This window comes from Rhinolophus ferrumequinum, chromosome 21 (assembly GCF_004115265.2).
Source record: "Rhinolophus ferrumequinum isolate MPI-CBG mRhiFer1 chromosome 21, mRhiFer1_v1.p, whole genome shotgun sequence".
Taxonomy (NCBI): Eukaryota; Metazoa; Chordata; class Mammalia; order Chiroptera; family Rhinolophidae; genus Rhinolophus; species Rhinolophus ferrumequinum.
The window spans coordinates 36329314-36345539 of record NC_046304.1 but is presented as its reverse complement, the minus strand read 5'-3'; the positions used below and the strand labels follow the sequence as shown (position 1 = coordinate 36345539).

General features: G+C 54.0%; 2 protein-coding genes across 5 annotated transcripts; one reads left to right on the top strand and one right to left on the bottom strand.

Moving 5' to 3' along the window:
* Positions 1-874: 874 nt before the first annotated feature.
* GRB7 (growth factor receptor bound protein 7) lies at positions 875-9500 on the bottom strand. Of its 4 annotated transcripts, none has more exons than XM_033091678.1 (15): positions 9325-9500; positions 5078-5234; positions 4810-4960; positions 4471-4627; positions 4225-4346; positions 4060-4137; positions 3607-3744; positions 3159-3269; positions 2872-2970; positions 2505-2585; positions 2281-2397; positions 2034-2094; positions 1844-1931; positions 1645-1738; positions 875-1396 (listed from the first exon to the last, which is right to left on the bottom strand). In XM_033091678.1, the coding sequence occupies exons 2-15, from the start codon at positions 5227-5229 to the stop codon at positions 1250-1252; spliced, it is 1596 nt and encodes a 531-aa protein (XP_032947569.1). In that variant the 5' UTR covers positions 5230-5234; positions 9325-9500; the 3' UTR covers positions 875-1249. The 4 variants fall into 4 exon arrangements, with proteins under 4 accessions (XP_032947569.1, XP_032947565.1, XP_032947568.1 ...); XM_033091674.1 differs by having other exon boundaries at positions 887-1483; XM_033091677.1 differs by lacking the exon at positions 9325-9500 and adding an exon at positions 9216-9238 and having other exon boundaries at positions 887-1483.
* Positions 9501-13969: 4469 nt separating this feature from the next.
* On the top strand, positions 13970-15685 carry MIEN1 (migration and invasion enhancer 1). Its single transcript, XM_033090220.1, has 4 exons — positions 13970-14784; positions 14887-14984; positions 15427-15503; positions 15588-15685. Exons 1-4 carry the CDS (start codon positions 14696-14698, stop codon positions 15669-15671), a joined length of 348 nt encoding a protein of 115 aa, XP_032946111.1. The 5' UTR covers positions 13970-14695; the 3' UTR covers positions 15672-15685.
* Positions 15686-16226: the final 541 nt, after the last annotated feature.

The window sequence follows — 16226 nt, the reverse complement described above, 5'->3', positions numbered from 1 at the left end:
ATCAGGTTTAGACTCAATTTCTTAACCCAAATAATGCCTAGTTGAGGTTCACATCTGGAGGGTCTCTTTGTGATTTGAAGATTGAGCAGTAGGTTCTGGTGTTGCCAATCTGATACATTTATTATAAAGCTCTCCCCATCACATAAGAGCTAAAACTGTTAAATTAGACAAAAGTCTTAAGACAAAAACAAAGACTGGCATGGGCAGTGAGCAGAGGCCGGATCCTTCAGGGTGTATCTGGGCGTAAGTGGAAGTACAAGGGAGCAGGCATTTGAATTTTGGAAAGATCACATGGGATGCTGAAGGATAGGCTGGAGACGGAAGCCAGACTCAGAGGGCTGAGTGCTGTAGGATTCCATAAATGCTTTCTGGAGGGGGCAGAACTAGAAGGACAGAAAACAGATCTGGCATTGGGGAGGAGGGAGAGGGGTTGACACAGGGACTTGTAATGGAGCCGTTGTGTGACTGGATGGTGGTGGTACAGGCATACCTGTGTGTTTGTCGCGACGCAGTATCCCACCAGTTAGCCCAGGACTTGTAGTAGAGCATAAGGATGTTGCCTGACTCATCTCCAATGCCCAGACCCTATTAGAGTTATCTCTGTAGCTTTAGGCCCTATCAGGAAATCTCACCTGGATGACAGTCCCTTGTCCATTCATTCATTTAACAAGCAATTATTGGGCACCCTCTATGCACCAGGATCCACGCTGGGTACTGGAGACTCTCAGATGACCAAGACCGTCCTTGCCCTCAGAAACATCCAGGCTAGCCAGTACGTGGCCTCGATCCACCTGACACGTTCACCAAGACCTGGTGCCCACCTGTCCTACTCCCCTTCTCTACCCCAGCTAGCCAGATCTTGCCAGACAGAACACATAGGTGTATCCAAAAATAATCTTTATTGTCACTAGTATAAAACACAGCAGATCAACTGGCCTCTCAGTCTGTACAAAGTGTGGAGCATAAGATCCCCTGGGCTGCCCTCATTTTTCCCATAATGCCCTGTCCCAGGGCAGTGCCCAGAAGCTCCATGAAGGGGAGAGGGCCACCCCAAGTGCCTTCCCTTGAGGAGAGGGGTTGAGGGTGGACTGGGTGGGGGGTACTTTCTGCCTCAGGGAGGCAAAGGAGCAGAGGTGAAAACTGGAGTGGGGAAACCCTCCAATAATTCACGATGCTGTCCCTGCCCTCTGCACCCTCCGAGTCTGGCCTATGAGCACGGGACTGAGACACATGCCTGCTTCTGCGGTGGTCAGAGGGCCACGCAGGTACAGCAGTGGCGCAACAAGCAGGGCAGGATGCCGCGGTTCAGCTGGTGGAACTCCACGAGCTGCAGCAGGTCGGTGAAGCGAGTCTGGCCCTCGTCCATGCTGAAGTAAAGGCGGCCCTCCTCCTCACTCTGGGGTATGGCCATAGGGGGTAGGTAGTCAGGGAAGGATGTGAACTGGAAGGGCTCCCTCCTGGGCCAGGGCTGAGGTCCCCATTGCTTGTGCAGGGAGAAAGGAGAGAGCAGGAGACCCCAGACACATTGGGGACCAGGGGTGAAGGGCACTTCCTGCAGGGGCCTGATGGGGACGACAGGCTGCTAGGAGTCCTGCGTCTCCACTGCAGGAATCTAGGACTCTTGGGAAGGGACGGATTACTCACCGGTAGAATGAGATAATGCTTGACTTTCTGCAGGTGGCACAAAGAGAGGACAAAGCCCTGTGGGTTCCGCTGACTCTCTCGGACCAGGAACAGGCTGCCAGGAGACAGGGCAACATTAGCTGAGGACACACGGCTGCCATCCTCCCCTAGGGTCTCTCTTACCCCTGGGCCTGCTGCCCTGCCCAGCCCTGCCCCTTACCCATCTACAAGGCCCTGCTGTGTGATGAGTCGCTGGCTTTCCTCGCGGGAAATGCGTCCATGGAACCAAGGTTGGGTGCGGTGGATGGCTGGGGTGAAGGGGAGACAGATGGGACCTCCATACTAACCACCCCCACCAGAAATGCTCAGAGAACCATGGCAGCCCCCAGGGATGCTGGGCCCTCACCCACCTGCACTGAGGCTTGTGCCTGAGCATGGGGTGGGCAGGCTGAAACGGTGGTTCGTCTTCTTCTGCAGGGCAGAGGGGGACACAGTGGGGGGTGTCAGGGATATTACACCACCCCTCAAGAATGCAGAGCCCCTTTGTGCCTTTGATCAGCTGAGGGCCTCCCCTCACCCCTTGTCCTCCCACTCCATGGAAACCCATACGGAGAGAGGTCCCCAGTACAAATATGCAGACGGGTGCAGGCCTCTCACCCTCCAGGCATGGGCCTCCTCCAGGGCTGCACTCAGAGCCTCCCGGGGGTTTTCAATGACACGCCCAGCATGGCCAGAGAAGTCCATGGCCACCAGGGTATTATCCGAGACACTCCTCTGCAAATGGGATAGGAAGGGAAGAGGAGGGGTCAGAATGGGGCCCAAGTATCCCCGGGATGGGGCCTGGGTACCCACCCCCAGCTAATGCCCTTATGCACACTCACCAGGGGAGGGGATCCCACACAGGATGGGCGCAGGTGGCGAGACTGTGCCTGCTGATAGTTCTTATACAGCTGCACCCCATACTGGGGGATGGAGAGAGAAAGCAGGCCTGAGGTCAAGCAGGTGCCAGGGTCTGGGCTGTGACACCCTCCAGACCAGACCCCCCCAGCAGCAGAGTCGTGTCTCTGCCCCAGGATAAGGAGCTTTCTGAAGTCAGAGCTTCGACTCCAGCCTTGAACCAGGGATTCTAAGACAGCAAGGCTGTGATGCCCCCTCATTCTGGAGACTTCCTGAGGGCAGATCTATCATTCCTCCCTCATGCTGAGGACCCCAAAGGCGGGACCTTTGGTGAGAGGTGAGAGGCCTCACCTTGAAGAGGCGGAAGGCAGCTAACCAGCAGGTGCGGCTCTGCTCATCCTCACTGCAGAAGACACGAAGCCCCTTGTGACCATTTCGAAGCTTGTTTGGCTGTGGGGAGAGAAAACTGGCTGGTTCCATGTCTGCCTTTAGGACCAGATGTCTGTCTCCCAGTCTCCATAGGGCAGGGCATGATGCAGGGAGGAGTCTGGGTGTTCCAAATGGAGCTCAGAACCTCCAGGTAGAATCCTGGGGACAGAGCAAGTCCTGTTCCCTCCCAGCCAGGCCAGGGTCTTCACCTTGATACAGAAGCCAAAGTCTGTGGGCATCCCATACAGCTTGCGACCCTGGGTCACCACGTACACGTTGGATTCGTTCACGTCTGCTACGTACTGCAGGTGCCTTGGATCCTGCACAGCACAGGTAAGCAGGACTTGGCACAGGTGAACCCTATCCACAGATTACTGCCCCCCCCAAGCCAGCTGCGGAGGTTTCAGGCCCAGAGAGGGGCACAGAAGTGCCGCAGTTCATATAGCAAATAGAAGCAGAGCCAGTACTCAAACTCAGTTCACCTGCATTTTCCACTGCTACCTCCTGGGGCAGGTAAGCTGGGCGGGAAAGAGAAGCAGCTGAGGGTCTCAGGGCCCAGGGGGAGAAAGGTCCAGGAGTTCCAACAGGAAAGGGCAATGCCTAGAAGGAGCAGGATGCAGCATTCTAGGGGTTGGGGTGTTGCCCTCAATACCTCACCTTGGAGGTGCCCTTGGTGGAGTAATAGAGGCCAGACCGGCGCAGGAAGCAGAAGAAGCGTTTCCAAAGCTTGCGTCCTGACCCCCGCAGCTGCAGGAAGCCCTGGATCTCTGGGAAGCTGCCGGCATTCAGGAAGTTCTAAGACCAGAAGAAGGCAGGAAGAGGGTGAGAGGCCTAGAGGGGGGCACGGACACACAGACAGACAGACAGACAGAAACACACACACACACACATACACACAAGTGCCTTCACAAAACCCCTTTTATGAGAGGAGGTGCTCCACGTGCATTTATTGTCCCCATTTAACAGACGAAGAAACTGACACTCAAGCAGGGAAAATGACGCGTTCACCATCACTTACGACTGCGCTGGGCTCACAAAGCTTAGGGGCCAAGAAGCAATGGGGATTCTAGGGAATTACGACTATGCTGTGAAATGAGGTTGTCCCTTCACCTGGATGAGGTCTTCGTGGGATACACCCGTGTGTGTGTCCAGACAGCTGGAGACCATCTTTTCTGGGAACAGGGAGTGCTGGGAGCAAGGAGTCAGGAGTCAGGGGCTGAGGGTCCAGATAGGGGATCAGGTGTCCCAGAGCTCCCCGCTACCCCCAGCACTCACTGGGGAGCTCTTGAACAGTTCATACTTGGCGAAGTTTTTTCGGAAAACAAAGCGGCTGTCTCCGCCGATAGGCCAGGCAGCCTGCACTTCCACCACTGACTCATGGTCCTCCAAGCCCCGCTCTGGGATCAAGGGCAAAAAGCGGGGTCAGTGGACATCAGCCAAGGCCTCTCGGATGAGCCATCTCCCTAGCCCAACTGGGAAGCATGTCCTCCCCGTCCAGGCAGACCCTGCACCTCAACTCACCCAGTGCTAGATGGGGGTGGCACTCCACCAGCCCCCAGTTCTCATCACTGAGGGCGTGAGCTCGCTGCACCAGCATTTCACATACATAGCGGGCCGTGGCACCTGCCGCCACCTCCACAGACCGACAGGCTCCGTCTTCGCTGTACACCTTTACTACCTGCACCCCAGGAATTGCAGAGTCCTTGAGGAAGGGCAAAGGGCGGTCCTTTCCCTTCCCCCATCTGCTATGCCCTCAGGGACACCTAATCAAGTCCCCCCACCTTCACAGAAGTAGCACTATATCCACGGTGTCCCATAGCACCTCCACATCCCTGCCTTCTCGTTCCCAGGACAACTCACATGGGGGCAGCTGGCGTCTCGAGGAAGCAGCCCCCTTGCACTAGAGGGCCCCCCGAGAATGGGGCTCTGTGAAGAAGGACTGCAGAGCTCGGGGAAAGGGTTGGGGATGGAGGGTAGAGAGGTCGTCCGCAGCTCCTCCTCTCGAAGTTTCCTGTGTGGGGCAGGGAGGAGTTGACTGCAAGCTTCTAGGTATGACCACCGCCCTCCTGCCTCCCCCTCCGCCCCCCCCCCCCCGCCAGCCCTCCTCAGCCCCAGCTCCCCATCGTACCTGCTGGTGGGAATAGGCAGAGGCTGAGACCTCTTCACCTCCCCAGGCAGAGGGCTATCAGGAGGCGGAGGAGTCCCAGGAGGGGTCCCAGGGGCTGGGTACAGGTCTTCTGGGGAGCTGCTGCGATGAGGTGGAGACAGACCCAACTCCATGACATCTGAAGGAGAAGAGGGGGCTGAATGCAGCCGCTCTTGTGCCTTTGTCTTGGGGAGAGGAGCCAAGAAGACCCCGACTTCCTCACTTCACATAGATGTCAGGTGCCGCTCAGAGTTTACCTAGTACCTCATTGTTTCCCTTCTAACTGGAGTTTCCCTGGAAACTTTGGGAAAAGAAAAGTTAGTCCATTTTACAAAAGGGGGCACCAAGTCCCTGAGAAGGAAGCATTCTCGCTCCCATCACAGATAAGCCAGGGAGAGGAACCCAGTGTTGGGACACCTAGTCCAGTGCTCTTCTCTTCCTTTAGCCCCAAGTTGCCCAAGACAAGAGCTAAGAGGGTCCCCCAACTACAAGCCGGGCAACAGCAACAGATTCCAGGACCCACAGATTTGTCTGGGGCTCAAGCTCTCAGTGTCAGAGCAAAGGGCCACTCCTCTCTCTCCGAGCGTGGGGCACTTACTCCTCTGGGCTCTGCCCCAGGTTCTTCCAGTGCTTTGTTGCCAGACCTGGTTGCCAGAGCCTGTTGTGGCAACGCCTGCCCAAGTGCTGAGTGATGCAAAGGGGAGGAGGAGGTGAGTAAGAACAGGTACCAGGGGGGCAGGGTCAGCTGCAGTGGGATGGGGAGGGCTAGCCTGGGGCCCTGGCCCCAGCAGCCCCCAAACCCGTGTGCCCTCCCCAGGCCATTCCAACTGCCCAACTTTCTTAAAGCCCCAATGCCAGACCTACCATTTCTGAGAAGCCTTCCTGAATTTTCTACATTCAGTTGGAAGGGCTCCCAGGGTACTGCACTGGGGCTTCCTCGCCAATTACTGTGCACCTGTCTTATCAACCCACTGGTCTGGAGATACTCGGCTCTCCTAGGCAGGGCCAGGGTCTTCCCCAAGTCTTAGCACCCACAGGTGCTGCATGGGCACCCAGGATGAGTAAGGATAGGAGAAATGGGGCAAAGATGCCCACTGGGGGTAGAGGTAATGCAGGCCCCTCCCCCACAGGAACCAAGATCCCTTTGGCTGGGCTGAGACCAGGGAGGACCTGGGAGACATCACCAGTTCCAGCCCCCTGCCTGCTCTCCAGACCCTGGGCAGTGTTGTTAGGCTGCCTGGGGCACTGGGATTGACCCTCCAGAATGGGGCACGTCCCTGACCCTTAAGTGTGGGCATGAGGGGACTTGGGGGACAGCTGAGTCAGGGTGGGGCGGGATGGTACTGCCTGGGGCTCTCCATTCAACCTTGACTCATCTGCACAACTTCCTGGCTTAAGAGAAACACAAACAACCCTGCCTCTACACACCGCCTCCACTCCCGCCCCCAACCTTCCAGCCTGGGAGGAATAGGGAAGGCACAGGGCAAGGAACACAACAGGGGATGAGGAGGAGCAAGGGAGGAGGATACAGGGCCTGAGGCTCCTCTGACATCATCTCTTCCTCCTCACCCTCGGCCTACCTCCACATCTCCAGTCCAGGTGGGACCTGCAATCTGTCCCCAGTCCAGTCACCACCACCCAACCCAGGAGCACCCCAGTCCGGACAAGAGAGAAGAAAAATCAGGCCTGGATTTAGAGGCCCATCGGTAGTGGAGCCATCCTCCCAGGGGCGTCCCTCACTCACCCAAAGAAAGCTTGCATTGCTCCCTCTACTATATGGGGCCTCCCAGGCTTTCATTCTGCTGCTGCTGCCCGGCCCTAGTACCCAGGACTCAGCCAGCTCACGGGGGATGAAGGCCCTCCTACACATTCTCCTAGTGTCCTGGCAAGAGGTGGACCCCAGGAGCAGGAGCAGAAAGTCAAGACACCCAGGAGGACAGACAAGCAGACAAGGAAAGGTCCAGGAGGGAGAGCAAAGGAAGGGGCTCAGTATCCTACTGGGAAAGGGGAAGATATTCCCACCATTGATCCTGATAGACACCAGTACATCACCACCAGAACACAACGCTTCCACGAGGAGGACTAGGGAGAGGGTTTGCAGAGGCTACCCCTCTTGGAAGCCAGAGGCGAGGGGGGGGGGTCGGGGAGGAGTCTGGGTCCTCCCCCATCCCAGATGGAAGAGGAATCAGGGCAGTGTTTGGAAGGGGAGAGGGCAGATTTAAATCAGATTAGTATGGCCTCAAACTTGGGTTTGGTCTTCAGATCCCTCCACCCCGCCTCTTCCAGACCCTTCTGAGGCAAAGAGAAGAGTGGCACAATCAGGACCAAAGAGATGAAATAGGAGAACTGGGGTCCCAGCTGTGGGGCCTGGACAAGCCTCCTTCCCAAGAGAGCTAAAGCTTTCAAACTGGGGCCTTAGGAAATTCGCTTCTGCTGAAGCCAAACCCCAGAATCAATCTGTCCCCTAAACACTGCAAGTCCAAGCAGCGGCTTTCCCCACCGCCTCTCCTGCCCCGGCGGCTCCGGCCCCACCCTCCTTCCCTCCCTGCCTGCCTCCTGCCTCCTGCCTCCTTGTTTACTTCCTGAATCTTGCCCCACCTGGCTGGCCCCAAGGGCGGGTGGCAAGGCCCAGTGTTTAAGGCCGACAGAAAACAAGGCCACGTTCGGTGCTTCCCAGGGTGGGGGGAGGGGCTAGCAGGACAGAGGCCTGGGCTGGGGCCCTGGACGTGGAGGGAAGACCGGGTCTAGCCCAGAACTTCATGCCCCGCCCCCATCGCGATTGATTGTAGCGGGGAAGGCTCAACTTTTGGGGGAGCTCTTATGGTGCAGGGCCCAGGTGAGGAGGCGGGGAACCCCTCTGTGACCCGGAGTTGGGGGGAGGGCCCTGGACCTTGAGGCCCCGCCTACTCCCTTGCTCAGAAAAGAAACGCCCAATGGGAGAAGGGGGGGCAGCTCTTTTAAAGTTTAATTTGGTAAGAATGCTAGAGTGTCTGTGGAGTTAATCATTACTGGCTGCTTGCCTTCGCGGAGGGCCCCCCCGGGGGGTATCAGGGGTGAAGGGGAGAGCAGAGTCCATGAAAGGCAGACCAAGAGGGGGCATTCTTGAGTGGCAGTGGGGTTAGGACACCTTTCAACCACGGACAGGTGCATTCTCCATCCTCAACGAGCCAGGGAGACCCAGACTGGGACCTGGGTCTTTCTCCGGCCTATTCAAACAGACGAGACCATCTGCCTCCCCCCCGACCCCCCAACACGCACACACACTCTCCCCAGGCCGCGCTGTGCGGCTGACCACCCCAGCAGCCAGGTCTCCAGCCTTTCCAGCCCACTTTGTTCTGAAGCCAGGAGGGACCCTGGACCTTCCCCGCCCCCATTCTCCCATTCGAGGGCAGGACCCTGTGTTCCTGAACACAGGTACAATCCGGAGAGACGAAGCTCTAGCAACGTAGAGAATCCCTCTTTAACTGCCCTCCAAACGAGACCCTCCCTCCCGTCGCAGAGATGTCGGTCTTTAGTAAAAGACTTGGGGAAACTTAAACTGAGGTAAAAATCAGGCTGAGCTAGGGAGTGACTCCGGGGCAGCTTCCTCGATATTCGGACCCCCCTCCTAGCTCGCCTTCTGAGAATGGGGGTGGGGAGGGGCTAGTTTCAGCGGGAAAGCCGCGTCTCCCGGAGTAGAGAATCTGACATCGAACTTCCCCGTCCCCATGTGCTAGTTGATCCGGGGGGCGGGGGGAGAAGGTTGGGTACAGAGAGGGAAGGAACGGTTGGAGAGGACAGGAAATGAGGATAGGGAAAGGCTGAGGGCAGACGGTGAGGAAGGGGAGGGATGGGGGGCTAGAGGAAAACAGAAAGAGAGGCCGCCGGAGTAACACAGCAGGAGGCCGAATCTTCCCATATTGTCCCCGGTCCTGACGGTGCTCCCCACCCTCCCAAGATGAAATGCCCGCTTTGGTCCTTACCTGGACCCGGGGCGTTGGTGACACCTGGCTGGGGCCTCCGATTTGGGGAGGGAGACGCCAAGCCCTTAACTACCTGTCCCCCTCCTGCCCCCGCCCTTGGCCTGACATCACTGAGGGGGGAACAGGAGAGGGAGCCAGTTGGCCGCCCGGCCGCTCACCTGGGCAGCCAGCCAGCTCCTGGCCCTGAGACGGGCACAGCCTGGGGCCCCGGTGCGGCTGGGGGGCGGGGTGCAGGTTGTCGTCTGGGACTGATCTCTGCCCCCTTACCTGTAAAAACCTCAGCAGGAGTAGCAGGACACAGAGTCCGAAGATCGGCACAGTCTAGGGACCCTAGACACCTGGACTTGATTTCAAATCCGCTCCCTCTTCTGTACAGGTGGTAGGAGGGTGTCCCGCCTTTGGATGTAGAAGTGAGGGCGGGGGGGAGGGTGAGCCCAGTGTGTACCGGCTCCTGGCGCAAGGAAACTAAAATTATCTTGGGCAGGTGGGGGTGGGGCCTGGAGGAGCGGCATGGGAGGAGGAAGCTTAGGCTGGGCGGGGACTCCCTGAAACTGTACGCCGGCTGGGATTGTTTTTACCCTTCTTAGCCTGGCAGCAGGTGCCAGGGGAGAGGCGGAGACAGTCGAACTGAATAGCCTCAAGAGCTAAGACCTCACAGCCTGGGAGGGAGGGACTGGGGGACGAGGTGAGAGGAAACGGCCCCGCCCACTTTTCCCCTTGCCCCCACCCCCCAAACCTGGAGTGTTCATTGGCCAAAGCTGGGGGCCTGCTCTGGGTCCCACCCCCTGGGGCAAAGGGCGCTCGACAAAAGGGGGCCGCCAATCAGAGGAGTGTCCGGCAACTCGGCCTGCCTCTTGACCTCCAGCCACAGCCTGGCCCCCCGGGCTGCATCCTGGCTCCTTTGAGGCACGGAGGGTATGTCCTCCCTTCTGAGCAAAATGCAGGGGCTTAGCTTCTCCTGAAATTGAAGGGGTAAGTCATGGTCTCTTGGTAGGGAAAGCTCTGGCCAGGTGCCAGGGTACTCCCCTAGAGCGCTCACTTTGGCTCTCTCCTTTTGCACTAGGCAAACACTGGGGTGTGGAGGGGAGGACCTGGGAGGCTGAGATCAAAGGCAGAGGCCACCTCCCAGCCTGAAGTGGGTGACAGTTGGGTAAACAAAACAACCCATAGGGTGATAAGAGGTCTGCCCTGGGAGACCATGAAAAGTGGCTCCAGCCTCCACTTTCTCCAAACTACATTTTCTCCGAAAAACCAGTGTGAGTGGACTAAGCAAAGAAGTGGGGGAGGGGGTAGGTCACCTGGGCCATGGAGTAGCTTATGCAAAGCACAGTAGACAGTTCACTCAGTCATTCCTTCATTCAACTAATATTTGTTAAGAATCTATTCTAGGCCAAACCCATGCTTGGTACTGGGGATCCAGTGGTAAGCAACAAACACAGGCCGCGCCCTTGTCCTCCTGTGGCCCAGTCGGGAGACTGATGCTAATCAAAGAATTATACAAATAATAAGAAACAACAGGTGACAAACGATGCTGGGAGAATGACTCACCCAGGGAGTTAAAGAAGACTTCTCCCTTGAGGTGACATTTGAGCAGAGGGGAAGCTGTCTGGGGCAGGGAAGTGGCTGTGGAAGGTGTGGGGAAAGGCAAGTGCTTTGGACTCAGCTGTGTTTCTCAAAGTGTAGCCGGTGACCACCTGCCTCTACATCTCCCTAGGCTTGTATGAAAAACAGATCCAGGTTCCCCTCCCTACCTCTGAATCTGTTTCTGGGGCCAAGACCCAGGAATGTGTGGTATTGACAAGCCCTCAGGTGGTTGTTCTGTGAACCAGGTTTAAGAGCCATCCATCCTGTCTGTCCAGACCAGCAGGAACTATGTGTGGGCAGAGGCCAGACCCTGCAGGGTCTACCTGGGCTTAAATAGAGGCACAGAGGAACAGGCAGATCTTTATTTTGGAAAGATCACTCTGGATGTTGAAGGATAGTTTAGAAAGGGAAGCCAGAGGACTGAGTGCTGTAGGATTCCATTAAGGCTTTCTGGAGGGGGTGAAACTAAAACAAGCAGATCTGGGGTTGGGGTGGGGTGGAGGGAGAGGGTCACAGGGACCTGTAGGAAGTAATGGACTGTTATGTATCTTGGTGTTGGTGGTGGATATACAACTGTGAGTCAGAACTCACAGAAAGGTACACTCAAGAGGGTGAATTTTACTGTGTATAAATTGTATCTGAATTTTTTTAATTAAAAAAAAGAAACAGAGCCGGCCCGGTGGCTCAGGCGGTTAGAGTTCCATGCTCCTAACTCCGAAGGCTGCCGGTTCGATTCCCACATGGGCCAGTGGGCTCTCAACCACAAGGTTGCCAGTTCAATTCTTCGAGTCCTGCAAGGGATGGTGGGCTCCGCCCCCTGCAACTAAGATTGAACATGGCACCTTGAGCTGAGCTGCTGCTGAGCTCCCAAATGGCTCAGTTGGTTGGAGCGCGTCCTCTCAACCACAAGGTTGCAGGTTTGACTCCCGCAAGGGATGGTGGGCTGCACCCCCTGCAACTAGCAACAGCAACTGGACCTGGAGCTGAGCTGCGCCCTCCACAACTAAGATTGAAAGGACAAAAACTTGACTTGGAAAAAAGGCCTGGAAGTACACACTGTTCCCCAACAAAGTCCTGTTCCCCTTCCCCAATAAAAAAAAAGAAAGAAAGAAACAAAAAATAGATGTATGGATCAATGGAACAGAATCAAGAGTCCAAATATAAAACCTTACATTTCTGGTCAATTGATTTTTGACAAAGATGCCAAGACAATTCAGGGTAAAAGGATAATCTTTTCAATAAACGGTTATGGGACGAATGAATATCCACATGCCTAAAGATGAATATAGATCCTTACCTGACACCATGTATGAAAATTAATTCAAAATAGATCATAGACCTAAACATAAGAGCTGAAACTATAAAACTTCTAGAAGAAACCAATGGAGAAAATCTTTATGATCTTGTATCTCACATACAGCAAAAGTGCAGGTGACAAAAGAAAAAAATTGGTCAATTAAACTTCATCAAAACTAAAATTTTTTGCCTTCCAAAAGACATTACTGGAGCAGCTAGTTAGCTCAGTTGGTTGGAGCGTGAGCTCTTAACAACAGGGTTGCCGGTTTAATCCCCACATGGGCCACTGTGAGTTGCGCCCTCCACAATTAGATTGAAACAACTACTTGACTTGGAGCTGACGGGTCCTGGAAAAACAGGCTTAAATAAATAAAAGTTAAAAAAAAAAAGATATAACTAAGAAAATTAAAACAAGAAACTTGTCAAACATTGGGAGTAAATATTTACAAGTCATCTATCCAGTTAGGGACTTTGAATTTAGAATAAAAAATGCTTACGAATCAGTAATAGACAACCCAATTAAAAATGGGCAAAATAGGGCCAGCCCGGTGGCTCAGGTGGTTGGAGCTCCATGCTCCTAACTCCGAAGGCTGCCGGTTCGATTCCCACATGGGCCAGTGGGCTCTCAACCACAAGGTTGCCAGTTCAACTCCTTGACTCCTGCATGGGATGGTGGGCTGCGCCCCCTGCAACTAGCAATGGCAACTGGACCTGGAGCTGAGCTGCACCCTCCACAACTAAGACTGAAAGGACAACAACTTGAAGCTGAACGGCACCCTCCACAACTAAGATTGAAAGGACAACAACTTGACTTGGAAAAACAGGCCTGGAAGTACACACTGTTCCCCCAATAAAGTCCTGTTCCTCTTCCCCAATAAAATCTTAAAAAAAAAAAATGGGCAAAATACTTGAATATATATTTTTCCAGATAAGATACATGAATGGCTAGTAAGCACATAAAAAGATGCTCAACATCATTAGTCATTAGAAAAATGCAAACTAAAGCCACAATGATATACCACCTCACACCTACCAGGATGGCTATAATCAAAGAGATAGGCAACAAGTGTTGACAAAGATATGGGGAAACAAATTCTCATATATTTTGCTATCGGGAATGTAAAATGGTACAGCCACTTTTTAAAACAGTTTGGCAGTTTCTTAAAAAGTTGAACATAAACTAACCATTCAACCCAGCAATTCTACTCCTAGGAATCTACCTAAGAAACGTGGACACACATGTACATACTCTTTGTATGTACTTACATGAACGTCCATAGCACCATTATTCAAAATAGCCAAAAACTGGAAATTCAAATGTCTATTCATCGGTATTGAATAAACAAAAGGTGGCATATCCATACAATGGGATACTAGTCAGCTACAAAAAAGTAACAAACTACTGGTAATACTACAGCATGGTTGAATCTCAAAAACTACACTGAATGAAAGAAGCCAGAAGCAAAAGACCACATATTGTATCATTCTATCTGATATACGAGATGTCCAGAAAAGGCAAATTTATAGACAGAAAGCAGATCAGTGGCTGGATCTGAGAGATGAATTGACTGCCAACAGGCTGGAGGGACCTCTTGAGCTTGATGGAAATGTTCTGTAACTGGATTGTAGTGATGGTTGTACAACTCTATAAATCATTGCTTACAAAATGGTTTTCCTGGGCCGGCCCAGTGGCTCAGGCAGTTGGAGCTCTGTGCTCCTGACTCTGAAGGCTGCCGGTTCGATTCCCACATGGGCCAGTGGGCTCTCAACCACAAGGTTGCCAGTTCCATTCCTCAGTCCTGCAAGGGATGGTGGGCTCCGCCCCCTGCAACTAGCAACTGGCAACTGGACCTGGAGCTGAGCTGCGCCCGCCACAACTAAGACTGAAAGAACAACTTGACTTGGAAAAAAGGCCTGGAAGTACACAATGTTCCCCAATAAAGTCCTGTTCCCCTTCCCCAATAAAATCTTTAAAAAATGGTTTTCCTGATACTAATATAGATAGATAGATAGAGGAAATAAATAAATGGAAAAACAATGAATGGTTTGAAGAAATCCAATGAATGGTTTAAAGAAATGGTAGAGTGGGTGACCTGTTAGTATGCTATGGTGGGCTATGGTGGGAAGCCAGGAAGAGACAGGGAGACAGCTTCCATTTCTAGAATTGCAAAATGAGAATAATGATGCCAACCTGTAGTGAAGCTGGGCTAACAGGGGAGGTGCAGGAACTGGGTGCACGTGATGGGGCGCATACAGCTTGAGGGGGAGCCCCAAAACCTATGGTTCCTGAATGCAGGGGAGACGTGGTCACTGCCCTAGGTTGTGTCTATGGTGTAGTCAGAAATACCTGAGGGTGTGGCTGTGGGATGGTTTAAAATGCCATCAGCATGTTAGCGAGAAATGGCAACTATTCTATACCATCAGCCAACCCTAGACCCTGAGACCCCTTGCTCCACCACATTCTCTTCCTGGAAAGCGCTTTGCAGTTTAAGATATTTCATTAGATCAAATAAGGCGGTGAAGTCCAGCGGACACCCGGTGCGGGATAAGCCCAGGATCTCGTAGAATCAGCGCGTAGGTAACGTGGTCTGGACTAGTCCACCGAGTGCCCAGCTTTCTAGCTAAGAATAGGGTCAAAACAGACCAGCAGCAGCAGCCCGCAAGGGGACGCCCGGACGTAACGCGCGACTCCGCCCCTTCACGTGCCTGCGGCGTCGCGTCACACCCGGAAGCAGCGGCTGAAGCGGAGCCCGCAGCAATGAGCGGGGACCTGGGGCCGACGTCTGCAGCGCCCCATCCCAGGGAGCTCGAACCTGGCAGTGGGGTCCGCATCGTGGTGGAGTACTGGTGAGCAGCTCTGCCCGGTGGGGTTCCGGCCCGGACGGGGGTGGGTCCACGGGAGCCCCCCCACCCCGAAACCCAAGCGGACCCCAGGCATCTTCTTCCTAGTGAACCCTGCGGCTTCGAGTCGACCTACCTGGAGCTGGCGAGTGCCGTGAAAGAGCAGTATCCTGGCATCGAGATTGAGTCGCGCCTGGGGGGCACAGGTGAGGCCCGCAGAACACCTGCTGAGTCAGTGTTTTTAAATCCCACCTCTAAGGTTTTTAGCTCCGGCATTGGCTGTTTTAGTGTCCAGCAGGATCTGGCACATAGTATATGTCCAGCCAACTTGAGGCCCCTCCCATAGGAGAGGGGGTCACAGATGAAGCCTGTAGAGAAAAACTGATGAGACTGAAGTATAGATTTGAGAGGAGGGAGCCCTTCATTTAGTTCAAAGAAAGGATACACAAGTGACAGACACTTTCTGTAGGTTCCTTTGGCTTGACCCAGGCTTGGAAAATTGCTTAAAGAACTACAAGAGCCTCTAATGGGGCCAAGGGGGACATGAAGGAGTGAGTCTAAGTTGTGTAGAAGGCCCACCTTTGGAGGATCTCCCAACTTTTGCCTGTTCTCAGCATACAGTTCATTTGTTGGTTTATTTACTACCAGGCGCCTTTGAGATCGAGATCAATGGACAGCTGGTTTTCTCCAAGCTGGAGAATGGGGGCTTCCCTTATGAGAAAGATGTGAGTATTTGCCATGTTGGAAGTACCCCCTGGTTCACCCTACCCCTACAACACATCATCCCATTCCACATGTCTGCCCTCTAGCTCATTGAGGCCATCCGAAGAGCCAGTAATGGAGAACCCCTAGAAAAGATCACCAACAGCCGACCTCCCTGCGTCATTCTGTGACTACATGGGATTCCGGGTTCCTGCTCTTCTGGGATCCAAGCCTTGGTCTCCCCTTTGGTCCTGCTGAGGGTTTCCCATTGCCTCTTTCCCTTAGCTCCTGGTAGCTAAGAGACCCTGGCCTCCACTTTGCCCTTTTGGGTACCAGGAGGGAATAGAAACTTATGTGGTCTCGGTGGGAGAGCCTCTCCGTTGACATTTCCACAGCCATCTTATACCCCCTTCCCAGGATCAGTGCCCACAAAAGCCCACCTCCGTCTCCAGCTTAGCCATAACTGTCGGATGCCATCGTAGTTTTAATTTATTTTCACTAGCCCTGAGCAATGTCAGCTATTGGCAATAAAGTGGCACTACAAACACCTGTGCCAACTAGTGTGTGTTTTTATGTCCAGTCTGAGAGTGGGGGCGTGGTTCGGGGAGCACAAAGGCCAGCCCAGCCTTTAACCAGGGTGGGCGTGCTGGATGGGTGGGCTTTTTCTGGATCGCTACTTCTAGTTCAATGATCTCCTCTCTCATAGCCAAGGCAAGAAAAGAGTCACACAGTAGACCTCTCCTCTT